The 16,908-nt window shown below is 39.5% G+C and overlaps 1 protein-coding gene across 6 annotated transcripts in view; it reads left to right on the top strand.

The window, feature by feature from the left end:
• The window catches only part of LOC147152017 (traf2 and NCK-interacting protein kinase), an 80,562-nt gene extending 70,880 nt beyond the window's left edge, over positions 1–9,682 (top strand). For all 6 annotated transcript variants that reach the window (XM_086023436.1, XM_086023434.1, XM_086023433.1 and 3 more), the window contains 3 exons: positions 4,860–5,019; positions 5,623–5,762; positions 6,974–9,682. In XM_086023436.1, the coding sequence (XP_085879562.1) occupies positions 4,860–5,019; positions 5,623–5,762; positions 6,974–7,057 (384 nt within the window). In that variant the 3' untranslated portion in view covers positions 7,058–9,682. The remainder of the gene's footprint in view (positions 1–4,859; positions 5,020–5,622; positions 5,763–6,973) is intronic.
• The last annotated feature ends 7,226 nt before the right edge of the window (positions 9,683–16,908 follow it).

Here is a 16,908-nt window from a genome sequence, read left to right as displayed (position 1 = left end):
CACGGGTGGATGATGTAAAGTTGGCCAAGGAGACCACAGAGATCCAACCTCCCTTCCCCCTTACACACACACCGAACTGTTCCGCAGCCAGAGGGGTGATTTTAAACATATAATATAGATGATAATAATAATAATGTGTTCTATGAATGATTTCTACATTGATTCAGAGGGTTAGATGTACACTGTTGACTCGACCACAGAGCACAGAATCTGTTTGCATTTGCCCCAATCAAATTCACCAAAATCATTACACTACCGGCACCAATAGCTCAGAGCAAAGCTCCATGGATTGGCCATGGAAGTCTGCACGAGAGATGTTGCTCAGCCACTTCGCTTGCCATGTTTTAGACATTTCTTCTGTCTCCAGGCCCTGGTGCATAATTGTCTTCAGAGTCCGAAAGAAACATCCGTCTTTTTCTCTCTTGCCATTGTTATAACACCCGATGATGCAGCAAGGGTGCGTCATTTTGAGCAACCGAGAAGCGTGTCATGGGGCAAATGTAAACAGTCAAATGATATCCACTCCAGATGGTGAACGGAAAAAAATACAAAGCGGAAGTGATGTCACATGAAAGCGACCTAGACTTTAGACTTTGTTCCAGCAGGCGCAACGTTTGTCGACTTTCAGCCAACAAATTGTCAGGTGCACTCGTCACTAGGGCTGGACAATTATGGAAACAATAATAATCCCAATTATTTTTGATTGAGATTGAATCATGATTAATATAACAATTATTAATTGATTTCAAAACATATTCAACTACTCAAAACTATCACCATAACCTCATGTCCATTCATCCCTGCACGTTGAACACATTGAAAAGAATGCATTATTCTTTTATCCTAGTGCATAAGATACTGCTTCAACTGACCCGCGGTAATGTTCCCGACAAAATTTGGATAAATTGTTATGCAAGTGAATTTCTATAGGTTGGCAGCTCCGTGCTCATAATATTAGGATCTTTTATTAAAGAGGCTATTATCGGTAACCAACACATGCTGCCATGCTGTCGATAATTAAAAATATTTGCTCAAGATTCGATCCAATCATCATGCATCATCTGCACGGACATATGTATCACCTCACTGCCCTCAGTCTTTGACTGGATCGCCACTTTCGTCCCACTCGCGGTCAACAGTGACAGTCGGTGCTCATTTCTCTTTACTGTTGGCAGTCAGGGCAGGTACACCTGACAATTGGACGTCAAAGACTGTAGCCATGTTTTAACCTTGAAATTTGGGCAAATATTTTGCATGACATGGATCTGGTTTGTCATGAGTGATGTGTTTTTGTGCCCAGTTTGACACGGTGATTTATGGTGGGAATAACACTGTACGGTCACAACACAAATTTCACAAATCGAAAAGATGTCGTTCAACATGGCAGGTCACAATGCAAGGACTGAGCTGATTCCAAGGCACCAACATCAGAGAGAGTGCGACTCAACATTCATAAAGCACACAATTGTGTTTCTTGTTACTCATATTAGGACTATAAAAAAAAGTTCTCTGAATCATGCTGGAGCTCTGTCTCTTCATACCACGGAGCCAGTCAAATATAACTAAAGTCGAGACGAAAGACAAAAGCAGAGAGCAAGGGCATGAAGTGTGTGCTTTGTGCCTCATCAGATCACAAATCGTAGATCTCTATCAGAAGAGCATCCTAATCAGTTAGCATCGAGCCAATGAGACAATTTATGAAATACAAGTGCTGTTGTCCAATATTAGCAATGGATTGCATTTAGACTTATTGTTTTACATGCAAATGACTGTGCTCTGATGGAGAATTGCATAAGCCATGGAATGGTCAAACATAATCGAGCTTGTCGTTCCATCACGGGTTGTCTAGGCTGAGTGACGATGGTCGCGTCAGTGATGAAAAAGAGGGTGTCCTAATTTTCTTCAGATGTGTAAGGGGACTATCAATCACTCCATCTCCTTCCGCTTATCTGTGATCAGGTCACAGGTGCAGCACCCCAAGCAGAGAAGCACAGATTTCTCTCTTCCACTTCGGGTTAGGTTTAACATATTTTTTTATTTTCTTCAATTGTGCACATTACAAGTCACATTATTTTGGAGAGAAATGTTTTCCCTAGTCACTGCGCCTGGATTGGATTATGAAAAAAATTATTTCATGTAGCATTATCCACTACTCTCGTTCTATCACGGTCTTAATTTGCTTTGGCCTTAAATGATAAAATGTGCCGCATAACACAAAGCGTCGAAACCAGAAGTGTAGACCTGTTTGAGGTTAGGCTTAATCAAAACGTCATGGTTTTACATTTCCATGTGCTAAAGGATTGTCTACTTGCTGTTGCACTTCGATTAGACCTTGGCCACATCCGGCCCAGCGACATTCTCTCACCGTAGTAAGTAAAACATAAAATATGCAGTGTTTTTATTTTGAAGAGAAAATAAAAGGATCTGTGTGGGAGTCCTGACTAGGAACGGCTAATATGAGTTGTTGGCACAAAATTAATGTTATCACTTTTAAGGATGTAATTTTAATGATTTTGTTTGTAATTCTTATTACCTAATCTTAACAATATATACCATATTACTACTCTACATATACTACACACGTAGCTGTTTATTGAAACAAAACAATGATTTTTCTATAAATGCATTAGCAAATTTTTGAAACAAGACAATACGCTTAAATCCTTTTAAAATAATATGAACGGAGTTGAGGTTTTAGCAAGTTGGCTTGGCCCTCGGAAAGTGTTCCAGTTTCTCATGTGGCCCTTTTGCTAACTGAATTGCCCAGCCCCGCTTAGAGAAATAATTGCCACTTTATTTAGACTTCTCGTGGCTCACACTCTTACACACCTTGTAATCCTTTTTGCATCATTACAATACATTTCGCGTCAACCAAATATTGCTCAGCTAAAATTTGCATGGTATGTTTTTTCAGAAGTACTTTCTCATGCTATGGAATATGATAAACTTGTAAACGTTTGGCCATATTTTAGTGTGTTGGCGTGTGCGTGTGTGTCTGTCTGGCTCTCTTCCCTCTCTTTTTCTCTCTCTCTCACTCGCTCTCCATCCCTGTCTCACTCTCTAATACACACATACACAATGCTCAACCATGTGCTACTTTCAGTAATAAAGTGGGTGCTAGGGTGAGAGCGGTACAGTCGGACAATTGGAGGGAGAAATATGCTCTAAAAATACACTCTTCCTGTCCTCCTTTACTTGTGTGTGTATGCGTGCGTGTGCGTGTGCCTCTAGTATATGAAGCCAGTTTTCATTCAGCTGTCTGCCACACGTGTGTCTTAACCTTCCACCTTACCCAGTTCATTCTCACCTTTTTACCTTTTTTCCTCTTAAACTCTTTCTCGCTCTCGCTCTCGCTCTCGCTCTCGCTCTCTCTCTCTCGCTCTCTCACTCTCACACTCTCTCTCTCACACACACACACACACACACATATATTTAGACATACTGCACTTCACTGACTTTGGGGACTCTTGAGAACACTTCACGCCTCCACAAGCAGTGGGACACACACAAACACATAATGCATCGCTCCCCCACGCAAAGTAGAATACATTAATACACACACACACACACACACACACACACACACACACACACACACACTCACTTTGTGTGAATCATCTGTTCCGGTCTGCGTGAGCGATGTAACAATGCTGATTCCAAGGCAGAGGATTAAGATTGCGTTGCGTCTGTGGATGCCGGTGCTGATGCTGAGAATTGTGGTGGCTCACACTCTGGTGATGTATAGACTGTCCTCACTTGCCTGGTTAAGTGTGCATTTTGCTGGCTCCTTTTGAGTGATGTTGTTCCACTAAGACCTTGCTAAACTTAAATAATTTATTGGCTCCCTTTTATTATAGTCTAGTCTAATGATGTATTTTTATATTTTAGGGTTTTTTGTTTGTTTGTTTTTGTAGTTGATTCAGACCAGGTTTTTTGTAGCTTTTTTTATACTGTGATTCCTCAATAACTGTAGTATACACTGAAGTAATTTATCTTTTACGCTTCCTCTAGTATTTCTTTCTCAGGCAATGTTACTGTTAATGATTGTCCTGATACTCTCAATCAATTTGGTATTTGGATACCCTAATGAAAATGAACATCAATTGATTGGGAAAATATTTATTCTTCATAATGAATGACCAACTTCTTTTTTTTTGTTTAGATAATCAACTTTTAATTTAACTTTAACTGTATATAGCAGCAAATTGTTTTCTTCGCTAGAAGATTTTGGGCCATGAGACAAAGTGACGTCAAAACCACAGTAGCAATTTTGCCAGCTTGAAACCTCTCATTTGATCAGTAGGAACTGTGTCAGGTGTATTTGTCTATTAAACTGCCTTGAAACATAGTCAGTCGGCTTTTGCCAGTCTATGTTATGGTGCACTCGCTTAGCGGCTATTTGCTAGCCACTAGAGTCGACGCTAACGCTGGCAACAGACACCATCCTTAATTAATGATTGACCATGATTTCATGATGATGTTGTGTTGATATTAATGCCAAAATTACAATTAATCACGTGAGAGACTAATAAGCTTTTGTTTATCCCAGTTTGACTGTAACAGAAGTGTACATGGATAAATAGTAATGACAAATATTAATGTGCTGTATATTCCAGCACCAAGCAATGCGAATCAACTGAATGCGGGTAACAGAGGTCTATGGCAATATAATAATAATTTAAAAAATATATATACAGATGTGAATATTGTCCTTCTATGTCATGCCTATAAATATTTTCTTTGAGAAATTTCAATCAGGAACATTTCATATTGTAAAAATGATATTTTGTCTTTTTATTTAGCTTTCTATACAAACTATATTAGAGTTCCTAATGCGCGTATCTGTGTGTGTTTCACAGATCCATGGTTCCATCCATCCGCACGCCATCATTATTTTGCCAAACAGTGCCGGAACAGAAGTTCTTGTTTGCTACGAAGACGAAGGCGTCTACATTGACACCTTTGGCCGCATCACCAAGGATACGGTGTTGCAATGGGGAGAGATGCCTGCATCTGTCGGTGAGTTTTTTTTGTTTTTTGGGGGAGATTTTTTTTTTTTTTTTTGCTTCACATGCAGTTCAACACAGAAGTTTATAACTTAACTCAAGTAACATAACGCTTTATAGAAGGTGTCTGTGTGTGAATTTGCAGTGGCGTATAGAGTTGAGAGGTGTTGTTCCATTTTAACATTTCAACTGAAGTTTAAGGAGTTAACCACTGTAAACATGTAAAAACAACAAAACACTACATTTGCAAATGGTCATGCAGATTGTTGAATCTTTCTGTTTTGAATTTTGAGTCTGCTTATTTCACGTAACATCTTTCTTGCCACCCATTGTTGCGGCTGGTTCTGCTTGAAGAAATGTTGCAAACTGTGACAGTATCTGTGTATTTCCAGAAAATTCCAAACACCAAAAAATGTTGAATTCCAAATAGTGTTTCTGACGGGTTATTATTAAACTTGAAAAGATCAACTGTAGCTTTCAACGGCCTTATTTATTCACAGTGTTCACGCTAACGTATAATTACATAAGGCGAATGCAACTCCACGCACACAATGTTCGCTTTCCTGCAACGTGTATACAGTACAGTACATTGACTGCCTCCTCCATGCCTGTGCAGCTTACCTCCAGTCCAATCAGGTGATGGGTTGGGGAGAGAAGGCCATTGAGCTCAGGTCTGCCAACACAGGAAATCTGGAGGGGGTTTTCATGCACAAAAGGGCCCAAAAACTCAAGTTCTTGTGTGAAAGGAATGACAAGGTATGCTATCACTATACATTCCACCAACCTCCTCCCAAAAACTTTTTAAGTCAAGTACTTGGTAACAATTATAACATCAAATATCTATTATTATTAATATTGTTGTTGTTATTATTATTGTTATTATTATTATTATTATTATTCATACACATTTTATATTTTCTGAACTCATTATATGGCAGACATTTTTTTCCTAATCGCAACGCCGTTGAGTGCCATTTCAGAGCATTTTGACTGATTTTTTCAAGACCCACAGAATTTTGTGTTCGACTATTATTTATACATTGACCCTGTCAAATGAAAGAATAGACTCTCTTCTTTCACCAGTAAGGAAAAGAAATATTTGAGCTTTTTCCATTCTAGTCAGCTGTAGAACTGGAGTAAAATGCAGCCGCTTTGCCCAAATCTGGACAAAATTTGCTTTTTGTGTAATCAAGCAGAACAGAACAGAACAGTGACTTTAAAGCGGAAGTCAACCCAAACATATTTTTTTCAAGAATATGTTCCCAGCAGGCCCACTAGTTGAAACACGCTTTCTGATTAATTTTGCGTCTGTGAAATACGAGTTAAGCAGAAAAATGCACTCCTTTTTAGCCATCTCTGGGGGCGGCCATTTTGTCTTCTGTCGACTGAAAATGACATCACAACTGCTCACAATGACCAATCACGGCTCAGATTCAGAAAACAGGTCAGCCGTGATTGGTCATCGTGAGCAGTTTTGATGTCATTTTCTGTCGATAGAAGACAAAATGGCCGCCCCCAGAGATGGCTAAAAAGGAGTGCATTTTTCTGCTTAACTCGTATTCCCCAAAGGCAAAATTAATCAGAATGCCGTGTTTCAACTAGTGGGCCTGCTGGGAACATATTCTTGAAAAAAATATATTTGCGTTGACTTCCGCTTTAAGGATAATATTTTTGCTTTTGTGACCAGTCTAACTTCTGAACAGTGGTTTCATTCTATAAAGCAACTAAAACATGTAGGAATGTCTTTTGATAGCAAAATAATTTCAGACCCTTTGCTACCCCTTCCTAATGATTAAACGTTAAAAACGAGAAAACTTGTTCTTGGCAACGTTTTGATTGTTTTGATTCTAATGAAAAATGACTTGTGTCATTAAAAAAATAATAATAATAATGAAATACAGAAATGAATCCATTATGTTGTGGTGCAGATGAATTTGAATGTAGAACATGCTTGTCTCTTGTTGTAGGTGTTCTTTGCATCAGTGCAGTCTGGAGGCAGCAGTCAGATTTACTTCATGACGTTGGGTCACAACTCTCTTTTCAACTGGTAATAAACTGGACGCGTGGCGCCAAGATCAGCTGCTTGCGCAGGCCTCCATCATCTCAGACTTTCACGCTTGTCTACAGTTTGTCACATCCTGGATGTGAAATTAGACAAAGAAGAGCTGTCGATGAAATTGTGTTACAAAGTATCACACTGACATCATTTTGGAGCTGCTTTTGTCAACATCTGAAGGTTCAGTCCAACAAATTCACTGGATTTTGTTTTTGTTCGCGCATGCAAGGTCATCTTGTCTGGATCAATCACTTCCTGACTTACTCTCTTCCGGCATAGACGTTCCAAAGTTGTACTGCAGTGCTTTTTACAAACAGCATCCACGTAACGGAGTGAAAGGTGGAAAATTACTTTATTATCCCCTTTTTGTCTGTGGAAATAATCTGAGCACTTTTTCCTAAGAGAGTGTTGAAAAATGTAGCAGGTTGCACATTTGGTTGCTCATAACGTACTTTAATCACATTCCAGATTGCTTGTCAGCCGTCAGAATTGCTGGAGCTATTCAAACAGCCACATGGAGATGCTTAAATGTTGTGGCCGATGGTAAATGTTTAATATGAAAGCATCTCAATGAAAAAACAAACAAAATTTGTTCACGCTTAACAGTGTTCACTGGTGAGCTCATATGCACTTTGCTACGGAGGTTATGTCAGTAGTTCCTTGTTCATTCATTGTTTACTTTTTATCTGCTAATTTGATTTGCACCATTGAATATTTTTGTATTGTTAAGTTGCTTGTATAAAAATAAGGCTGAATTTCACCAATGTGTATTAAGGAACATGAAGATCATTTCATTTCAACATTGTTCATTTACCAGTTGTCGTTAGGGTATTATTGAATAAGTACATTTACATTTTTGTACTTTGTCAACATAATTGTTTTTTTGTTGTTTTTTTTTTTTTGTTTTAGCAGGCTTAACAATTACATACCACCAAATCCAATATAGTTTGTTCAAAATGTACACAAATCAGTGATTGTGTAAAGCTAAACAAATGCACTCCAACAGTATGTCCAGACTTTGTGTCTTTGCGTTGTACAAATCGAAGATGTTTATGTATATGTAAAACTAATTGTATGACTGGCCGAATGTCACATGCAGATTTTTTGAAAGGTGAATATGAAGACTGCTTTCAGATAGACAGTTTTGTCAAGTGACCAATCAGAAATGTACTCCTTTTTGACCTGTGACTTAATTCACCAAAGTGTGACACGCTCCAGTATCCTACATGTGTACAAGTGACCAAATATTGTAACTTGCCTGATCAAGGCTGAACCAACCAATGTTACAAACTTAACTTTGAAACATATAGTCGTGGAAAAAGAACACTGGTAAGACAGCCGTTGCGTTGTGAGTGTTCTAGTTACATGGGCCTTTACCTGTGTTTCAAATTAATGTTGAAATGACTTTTCCATAATTGCCTGTTATTCCTGGATTATTGAAAGCAAACGTGCCCTCATTGCGTCATCTCAGTCAAATGAGAGATCTCCGGCGCACTTCCACCTACACTTTGATTGCCGCTCACATCTCCCAAGTCTCCACCATCAAGTCTTTTCACTTTGTCAACACGTCTCTTCTCTACTGGTGCGTTTCATCCCCACAACCACCCCCTCCCCTCCCCCCTTTCCCTCTGCTCCCTCCTCCACTTCACTTTCATCTTCCTCAAACTCACATTGCTCCAATCTTTGTTCCCAAGTGTTGTTTACTTTGCTCTTTCTTTCCATTCCACCCACCCCCAGCTCTGCTGCAGAACTCTGCATCTGCATCACTTGCTGAATGCAGTCATGTCATGTCAGGTGACATGTTGTCAGGCTGCATGTGCTTCACTAGTACAGGAAAGCTTTTGGACTTCAGATCATGGATGCATGCATTATTAGTTTCTTCACTGAAAAAATCAATTAAAACTAAGAGCATGAATTTGACCAGTAAAAAACACAGCAGTTCATTTTTGTTGTTGGACCTTCATTTTCCTGCATTTGCGACATTTGCAGTAAGTTTTGAATGTCACGTAAAATGCGTAGTCGCACATTTATAAAATGACAGCCACAATCTGAAAGTGAGCACTAGCCACTAGATCAAGTTAATTTAAGGCTATAATTGTAACGTGATTAGATTTCAGATACTCAAGAATCATTTCTCCTCTTGCCAAATTTATGGGAGTGTGTGTAGAATGAGCAGGGCAAAAAACGGAGCAAGTAGTCGGTGGCAGTGGGGAAAAGGACCTTAAATTGTACATAAAGGTGCATTTTTACATGATCTGAAATGTTTCAATAGAGGGCGCCAAACTGAGGAAATGACTGAGATGGAGGCAGTCCATAGCCAACAGCTAGCTGTCAGTTGTTCAGACAGATGGGGTTTGCAGTATAAACACAGAACAGCTGTGTGCTTTTCATTGTTTCTTAATTCCAAGAGGCAATTGAGATTGAATATTTTGTAGAAAGAATACATATGTAAAAACCTATATTTCTCCTATTTCCAAACCATGTATAAATGCTAAAGATTTGCTACTTCGGTTTCTTTTTTGCACTGGATCTATGTTTGATTTCTTGGGTTTAATGGCATGCTAACATATGTTTGGATGCAAAGTTGCGGAAGACAACAATAAATATTGAATTGAATTGACTTGAGTGTTTTTTGTGGCTTCCAACATAATAGTCATTCTTCTTGTGTTTGACTTATGTCTCGTTCGTTCTTGTAAGAAGGTTTGTGTGTTGATATGAAAAATGAACCCACCCCTTTCAAAATGCATTTTAAAACATATTCAAATACAAAATAATGGGACCAATACAAACCATGTCTGTAAATTACAGTATATATCAGGGAATCAGCTCCACTCAAAAACAGGAATTGTGAGCCCACCCCAGGGGAACACCACCCATGTTCAGGGATCCAGGGTGGAGCATCGACCCTCTGCTTACCTGCAGCCCACCCTTCACGACCGGATGGAATCAGTCAAAGAAACCAGCCAGCACCCAGCGACTGTGAGTCACTGTGAGACCACTGCAAACCTGCCAAGACCCAGACGTCCCTCTGAACTTTCAACCCAAAGAAGGAGAGCACTGATCAGAGATGTCGCCAAGATGATCATGATCACTCTGGATGAACTGCAAAGATCGACATCTGAGGTGGGGGAATCTGTTGATAGCACAACTATTAGTCACATACTGCGCAAATCTGGCCTTTATGGAGGCGTGGCAAAAAAAAAAAAAAAAAGAGCCATTTCTCAAAATCATAAAAAGTCCCGTTTGAAGTTTTGCCACAAGCCATCTGGGAGACACAACAAACATGGAAATGTTACAGTATGTTTGGCATAAAAGTAACATTGCATATTAGCCTTCAGCACACCATCCGCACTGTCAAACAGGGTGGTGGCAGCATCATGGTTTTGGGCTGCTTTTCTTCTGCGGGGACAGGGAAGATGGTTAAAATTGATGGGAAGATGGAGGGGGCCAAATACAGGGCCATTTGGAAGGAAACCTGTTGGAGTCCGCAAAAGACCTGAGACTGGGACAAAAATCCTAAAAGCAAAATCTATAATGTAATGGTTCAAAACTAAATTTATCCAGGTGTTACAATGGCCAAGTCACAGTCCAGACCTGAATCCAATCTGAGGAAAGATCTGAAAACTGCCATTCACAAATGCTCTCCGTCTAATCGACCTCAGCTGCAGATGTTTTGCAAGTAAGGCAAAAATCTCAGCCTCTAGGTGTACAAAACTGACAGAGACATAATAATAATGATGATAATAATATATGATTTGATGCAATTTGAGCAAATGTGTTATTTGACAAATTTTTAACAAACTGGTAGCCCTTCAGTGGCCAAGAAGTTGTTGCCAATAGAAGCAACAAAAAAACTGCTCATTGCTTTGATGCACTATTGACAGCAGCGATGAGCCTCTTTTGGACCTATCGGATGAGTTTGGCCCTCTCTAAGATGCCACGCTCTGAATTTGCCCTAACAGAAGCTTCCAAGCTGCCCCCGACCTCTAATAGAAGCAGTAGCCTCTTGATTCCACCAAACCTCATTACAGCCCCCCATACACATACTCACACACACATAAACAGTACACCCCTGACTGTTTGTGTCCATAAGTCAGCTAGCCTATAAAGTGGAGGAGCGTCCTTTCCACCAGGTCACAATCTGGCAGTAGGAATTTAGAAGTGGGATCGGAGACACTTCCTGTTGGACAAAAGTCTTGATTATTTTTTATCCTCGGTGACGGTAAGCAGCAGGATGTGTGCATCATATCCATTCATTCATTACCAAACAAAACTGGTAGATGGCAGAGGTTGTCGTTTGCAGTGCAAAGCTCAACGTGTCTTCATGACGCAGGGGTCGTCGCTCAGTTGTAATTGGCAGGCCCGGGGATCAGGTGACTCGGTCCAGGCTAAATCTGTCCTCCCCAGTTGACAAGTTGAGGAGCTTGGAAAAAATCAGGGTTGGAGGGTTTTGAGTTTTGCAGTGATGCAACAATGAGAATGCAAATTGCTTTCCAGTCCACTAAAGCAACAGAACATTTTTGCTGAACTTGGCTTGGATTGGAACGGCCTAACAGTCCTCAGGTTTGAATCTCACTTCCAGCATTCCTGCTCCAGTGTGCATGTTCTTCCTTTTCTCCGGTTACTCTGGCTTATTCCCACATATCCCAAATCACGCATGTTAGTCTAATTCAAGACTTCGAATTGGTGTGCGAGTGTGAGTGGTTGTTTGTCTATACTATATGCTCAGAAAATTGGCTGGTGACCAGTCAAGGGTGTAATTGCAGTCTTGTTTAAAATACCTGAACGTACTTGAGTAAAAGTAGCTACATGTATCTAACAGAAAATAACTTTGGTAGAAGTAAAAGTCTTTATGTGAATAAAACTCTCAAATAGCTGACCTTAAAAGTACCAAAAGTAGCCTAATATTTTCCACATTACATTATGCCAAATTATTGGAAATTAAAGTAAACATATTTAAAACAACAAGTAATTTGTGGTTAATTTTGATTCTTTTTATAAAAAAAAAAAAAAAAAAAAAAAAGTTTAATTCAGTGGTGTAGTCAAAGATCTGCATGTATGTTAATGAGCAAAGTTAGCTAGTGCATATTAGCCTAGCCATCACGTTAACCATATGTCCAAACAGGCATATGATAAGTAAAAGAACATTGGAATTTTGACTTAAGTATTTGTGTCACTTTAGGTAGGCATAAGAGGCACTTCCTCCAATATATTAAAAATAATTTGTGTAAATATGCCCAGGGGTGTGTTACATTAACCTCATCAATACATCACTGCGTTTTCGACTGTAGTAATTTTGGTCATCAGCTGCTGCTGTAGATGTTGAGTAGCAGCAGAGTCAGCAGCAGGTGCCCTCATCTTCAATTCCATCAATTTGTGTCAGTGAAAAACACAGTTAGCTATAATTAGGGTTGCCAACTCCCTGAAAAATAAATAAGGGACGCCTCATCGGCAGGGACGGCCAACTGCCTTCAACTAGGGATGGGCGGATCGATACCAAAATATTCATATTCCGATCCAAAGTACTCGATTTTAAGTATCACTAGTGATATTTGCAATTAATTCATATATATATAATATATTTATTAATCTATCATTTAGAAGGTTGTATTGTCATCCAATCAGAATGTTCACTATGTGTTGCCAAGGGCAAAGAGCTTTCTGCCAAAGCACTGAGCGTGTTATAGTTGAGGCTCAAAATGAGCTCACCTTTAATTTTCGCATGTGTGTCCACTTACTCTTCATAAAAGAGAAAAATAATGTAAACAATTTTTTACTTTTTTTTTTTTTTTTTACTAGTGTAGTATATCGAAAGATGAGCTTGTGGGGCCTTTTCGGGTTGAGGATGGAGTCAAGCTGAACTCCATCCTCATGGGGACAGGAAGAAGTCGGCATCCTTCAAGAAAAACATGATTTTCATGCAGGACAATGCTCCATCATACGCATCCAAGTACTTCACAGCATGGCTAGCAATCAAGGGCCTAAAAGAAGAAAAACTAATGACATGGCCTCCTTCTTCACCTGATCTGAACCCCATAGAGAACCTGCAGTCCCTCATCAATTGTGAGATTTTTCAAGGAGGGAAAACAGCACTCCTCTCTCAACAGTGTCTGGGAGGCTGTGGTTGCTGCGGCACGCAATGTTGGTCGTGAACGGATCAAAACACTGACGGAATCCATGAATGGCAGGCTTTTGAGTGTCCTTGCAAAGAATATATATTGATAGAAAACAAAGAATACGGCTATATTGGTCACTGATTTGTTCTTGCGTATTTGCGAATGTTGAGTTGTTATATTGGTTTCCCTGGTGAAAAGAAATAATTGAAATGGGTACATCTTTGTTTTTTGTTAAGTTGCCTGATAATTATGCATAATAGTCACCTGCACACACAGATATCCTCCTCAAATAGCTAAAACTAAAAAAGCCCCACTCCAACTCCCAAAAATATTCAGCTTTGATATTAATGTGTCTTTTGGGTTCATTAAGAACATGGTTGATGTTCAATGATAAAATTTATCCTCGAAAATACAACTTGCCTAATGATTCTGCACTCCCTGTAAATAGCAGACAATGATAACCTAAGTAAATATGAAATTCCGTTTCTAAATGCTGAATTTATTTATTAAAAGGACAATGTGTAGAATTAAGTGCCATCTAGTGGTCAACTAATACGGAAGATGGAAGCGCATGCATTTTGAAGCATACACACTACGGTGCCTCTGAGAGACCGCACGTTGCAAATCTAACAACAGTTTCTTCAGCAGAGGTGCGAGAAAAATGTCATCACAAACGACTTCTATTATTCCCTCAAGTCATGAAGTAAGTGCATTGCATTTGTTAAACATGCAGTAGTCATGATGCTTAGGAACTACGTTCACTAAGTTTGTTTCCTTCGAAGATCCGTAGCTCAAAGATGGAAGCCTCCTGTAGGGGAGGCGCGCCCTATGTAATATAATTAGAGATCACTTCACCTACTATTTTATAAAAATAATTATGTTGATGTGATAGAGCACATTTTTGTGCATATTGTTGAAATGAATAATGTTTTTTTTAAAATGAATGATCATTGAAAAATCAAAACATTCTACACATTGTCACTTTAAGGAAAACAATATATATTAATAGCTACCTAACCCCGTGTGAAAAAATACTTGACCCTAAACCAAATAAATGGTTGGGCCACCCTCAGCAGCAACAACTGCAATAAATTGTTTTCTATAACTGGCAGTGAGTCTTTCACACCTCTGTGGAGATATTTTGATACACTCCTCCATGCAAAATTGCTTGAAATCTGCAACAGTTTTCAAGCATGAAAAGGCAAAGGTGCCACATCATTTCAATCTGATTCAAGTCCAGACTTTGACTTGGCCATTCCAAAACTCTTTTTTTTTTCAAGCCTTTCAGAAGTTCACTTGCTGGTATATTTTGGATCATTGTGCTCGTATAGAATGCAAGTGCGCGACAGCTTGAGGTCACAAACTAACAGCCGTACATTCTCCTTCAGGGGTTTCTGGTAAAGAGAAAAAAAAAAAATCATGGTTCCATCAATCACAGCAAGTCATCCAGGTCCTGAATTGGCATAGTTGCCCAGACCTTCACATTACCACCTCCGTGTTTGATTGTTGGCATGATATTCTTGTTCTGAAATGCTGAAAGATGTAACGAGACACAAATTCTTTAAAAACCTTAATCTCGTCAGTCCGTATAATATTCTCCAAAAAGTATTGGGATTCATTCAGTTTTCCTTTTTTTTTTTTTGCAAAAGTTGAGCCTTTATGTTCATTTTGGTCAGCAGAGGTTTTAGCCTTTGAACTCTGGGTGTCATTTTTGCCCAGTCTCGACATTCATGCTGAGTCATGAACACTTAACCTTTAACCTTAACCCAGGTGAGTGAGATCTGCAGTTAATTAGGTATTGTCCTGGGTTCCTTTGTGACCTCCAGGATGAGTCGTCGCTTTGCTCTTGGGGTAATTTCTGTTGGCTCGGCCACTCCAGGAAGGTTCACCACTTTTTCATGTTGCCTCCATTTATGAATAATGGCTCTCAGAGAGTCCCAAAGCTTTCGGAGTGGCTTTGTAACCCTTTCCAGACTGATCATGTCAATTCACTTTTTTTTCTCATCTGTTCTTGAATTGCTTTGGCTTGTGGCATTTTGTTGCTGCTTTTGAGAATTTTTATCAGCTTTCCAAAAAATGAGATGAGCCACAGTTAATTCACAAATTTAACAAAGCAGCCAAGTACTTTTTCACACACGGCCAGGTAGCTTTGAATATTTTTTTTTTCTGAGTAAAATGAGCATTTAAAAACTGCATTTTATGTTTACTTGGGTTCTCATCATCTGATATTTATATTTGTTTGCAGAGATGGGCATTTTACTCAATTTTGCTGGTCCGTCATTCGTTATCCGTCAGCGGCCAGGGTACCTGTCCGTCATTTTTCGTGATGAACTGAATTGTAATCGTCAGTCAAGTCAAGTCAAGTCAAAATGTAATTATATAGCCCTTAATCACAAGAAAGTCTCAAAGGGCTTCACTTATGCACCAGATCATATACACGACATCCCCTGATCTTAACCCCCAGGAGGGCAAGGAAAGTCCAGTGGTCTGTTCCATCGGCAGCCGTCAGACTTATGTAATGACAAGATGTACCTCCGTGCTTCTAAATGTGTCTAATGTCCAGTGATACTGGTGTTGGCTGGGATTACACAGTGGGTGGCTTTTTTAAAGGGAGTTTCTAAGTTTCACAGCCTTTCTTTATTTCCGCGCAACTGATGATTTCCCACAAGAGTCAAAACACTTAATTTGGCAACATAGAAATGTGTGGTGATGTTTTATTTTGAGAGATTTATCTGAGGTCACAGAGGCTCGCTTTTCTCAGGAGGTTTAATTTAGCTTGGACACCCGACCCTCAGTGTTGTCTGTCAGTTGCCTCTCCGGGCTTATCGGACGGACGCACGCACACTCCGTTTGGCGTGAAAGGCATCATCGGTTGATGCCTCATGATGGAGGCTGATGTTTGCCCTCAGTAACAGGGAGGGATGCTTTGAATGCAAGATAATGGCTGGGTCTGACATGCAGACAGAAAATTGATATTTCATCTCGGGGTCGTAAAATGATGATTTATATTTCAGCCTGCACTTCCACAGAGAAAAATCTGCTTGAGATTCTCTATTTTGAAAATTGACATATATATCAGATAGTATAATGACATACATTTTAAGAGTTGTAATTTTAAAAAATGAAGCTATCCTTTTCCAGCCAAATCATCTATTGTACATGTCCATTCATCCATTTTCTCTTTCACTTACCTGGTCCAGGGTCAAAGTGAGTTGCAACCTATTCCAGCTGACTTTGGGGGGTAAACAGACTATGTATACCCAAGACTGGTTGCCATGCAGACAATCTCTGAGCACATAGAGACAAACAACTATTCACACCACCACTTGAGTGACAATTGAATACACAATGCCTACCGGTAAATGTAAATATCAGGCCAGGTGCCCGCTACACTCTAAGTGACACCCAGTGTGCATGTGTGTGATGCATTAAAAAAAAAACAACAACAACAAAAACAAATATGGGCCTTTGACAGTTCCTTTATTTACATGTTAGCTGTTCAAATATCGACCAGTGGGGCTATTGAGGTTTGCAGTCGAATTCGTTGACGGAAGCCCGTTTAAAATCAGAGGCGGACCGACTTATAGGCAGGCAGTATTTTTTTTACCACCATAAAAAAAGGCGAATGACGGACGACGGAAGGGTACCCACACTGCAGACGAATGATGAATATTTTTTTGTAAAATGCCCAGCTCTATTTTTTATCTGTGCCCTGTGATGGACTGGCAAC

Source organism: Filicampus tigris, chromosome 2 (assembly GCF_054856515.1).
Source record: "Filicampus tigris isolate MCC_2025a chromosome 2, RoL_Ftig_1.0, whole genome shotgun sequence".
Lineage (NCBI taxonomy): Eukaryota > Metazoa > Chordata > Actinopteri > Syngnathiformes > Syngnathidae > Filicampus > Filicampus tigris.
Note: the sequence above shows the minus strand (reverse complement) of the source record. Positions and strands in the feature narration are given on the sequence as shown.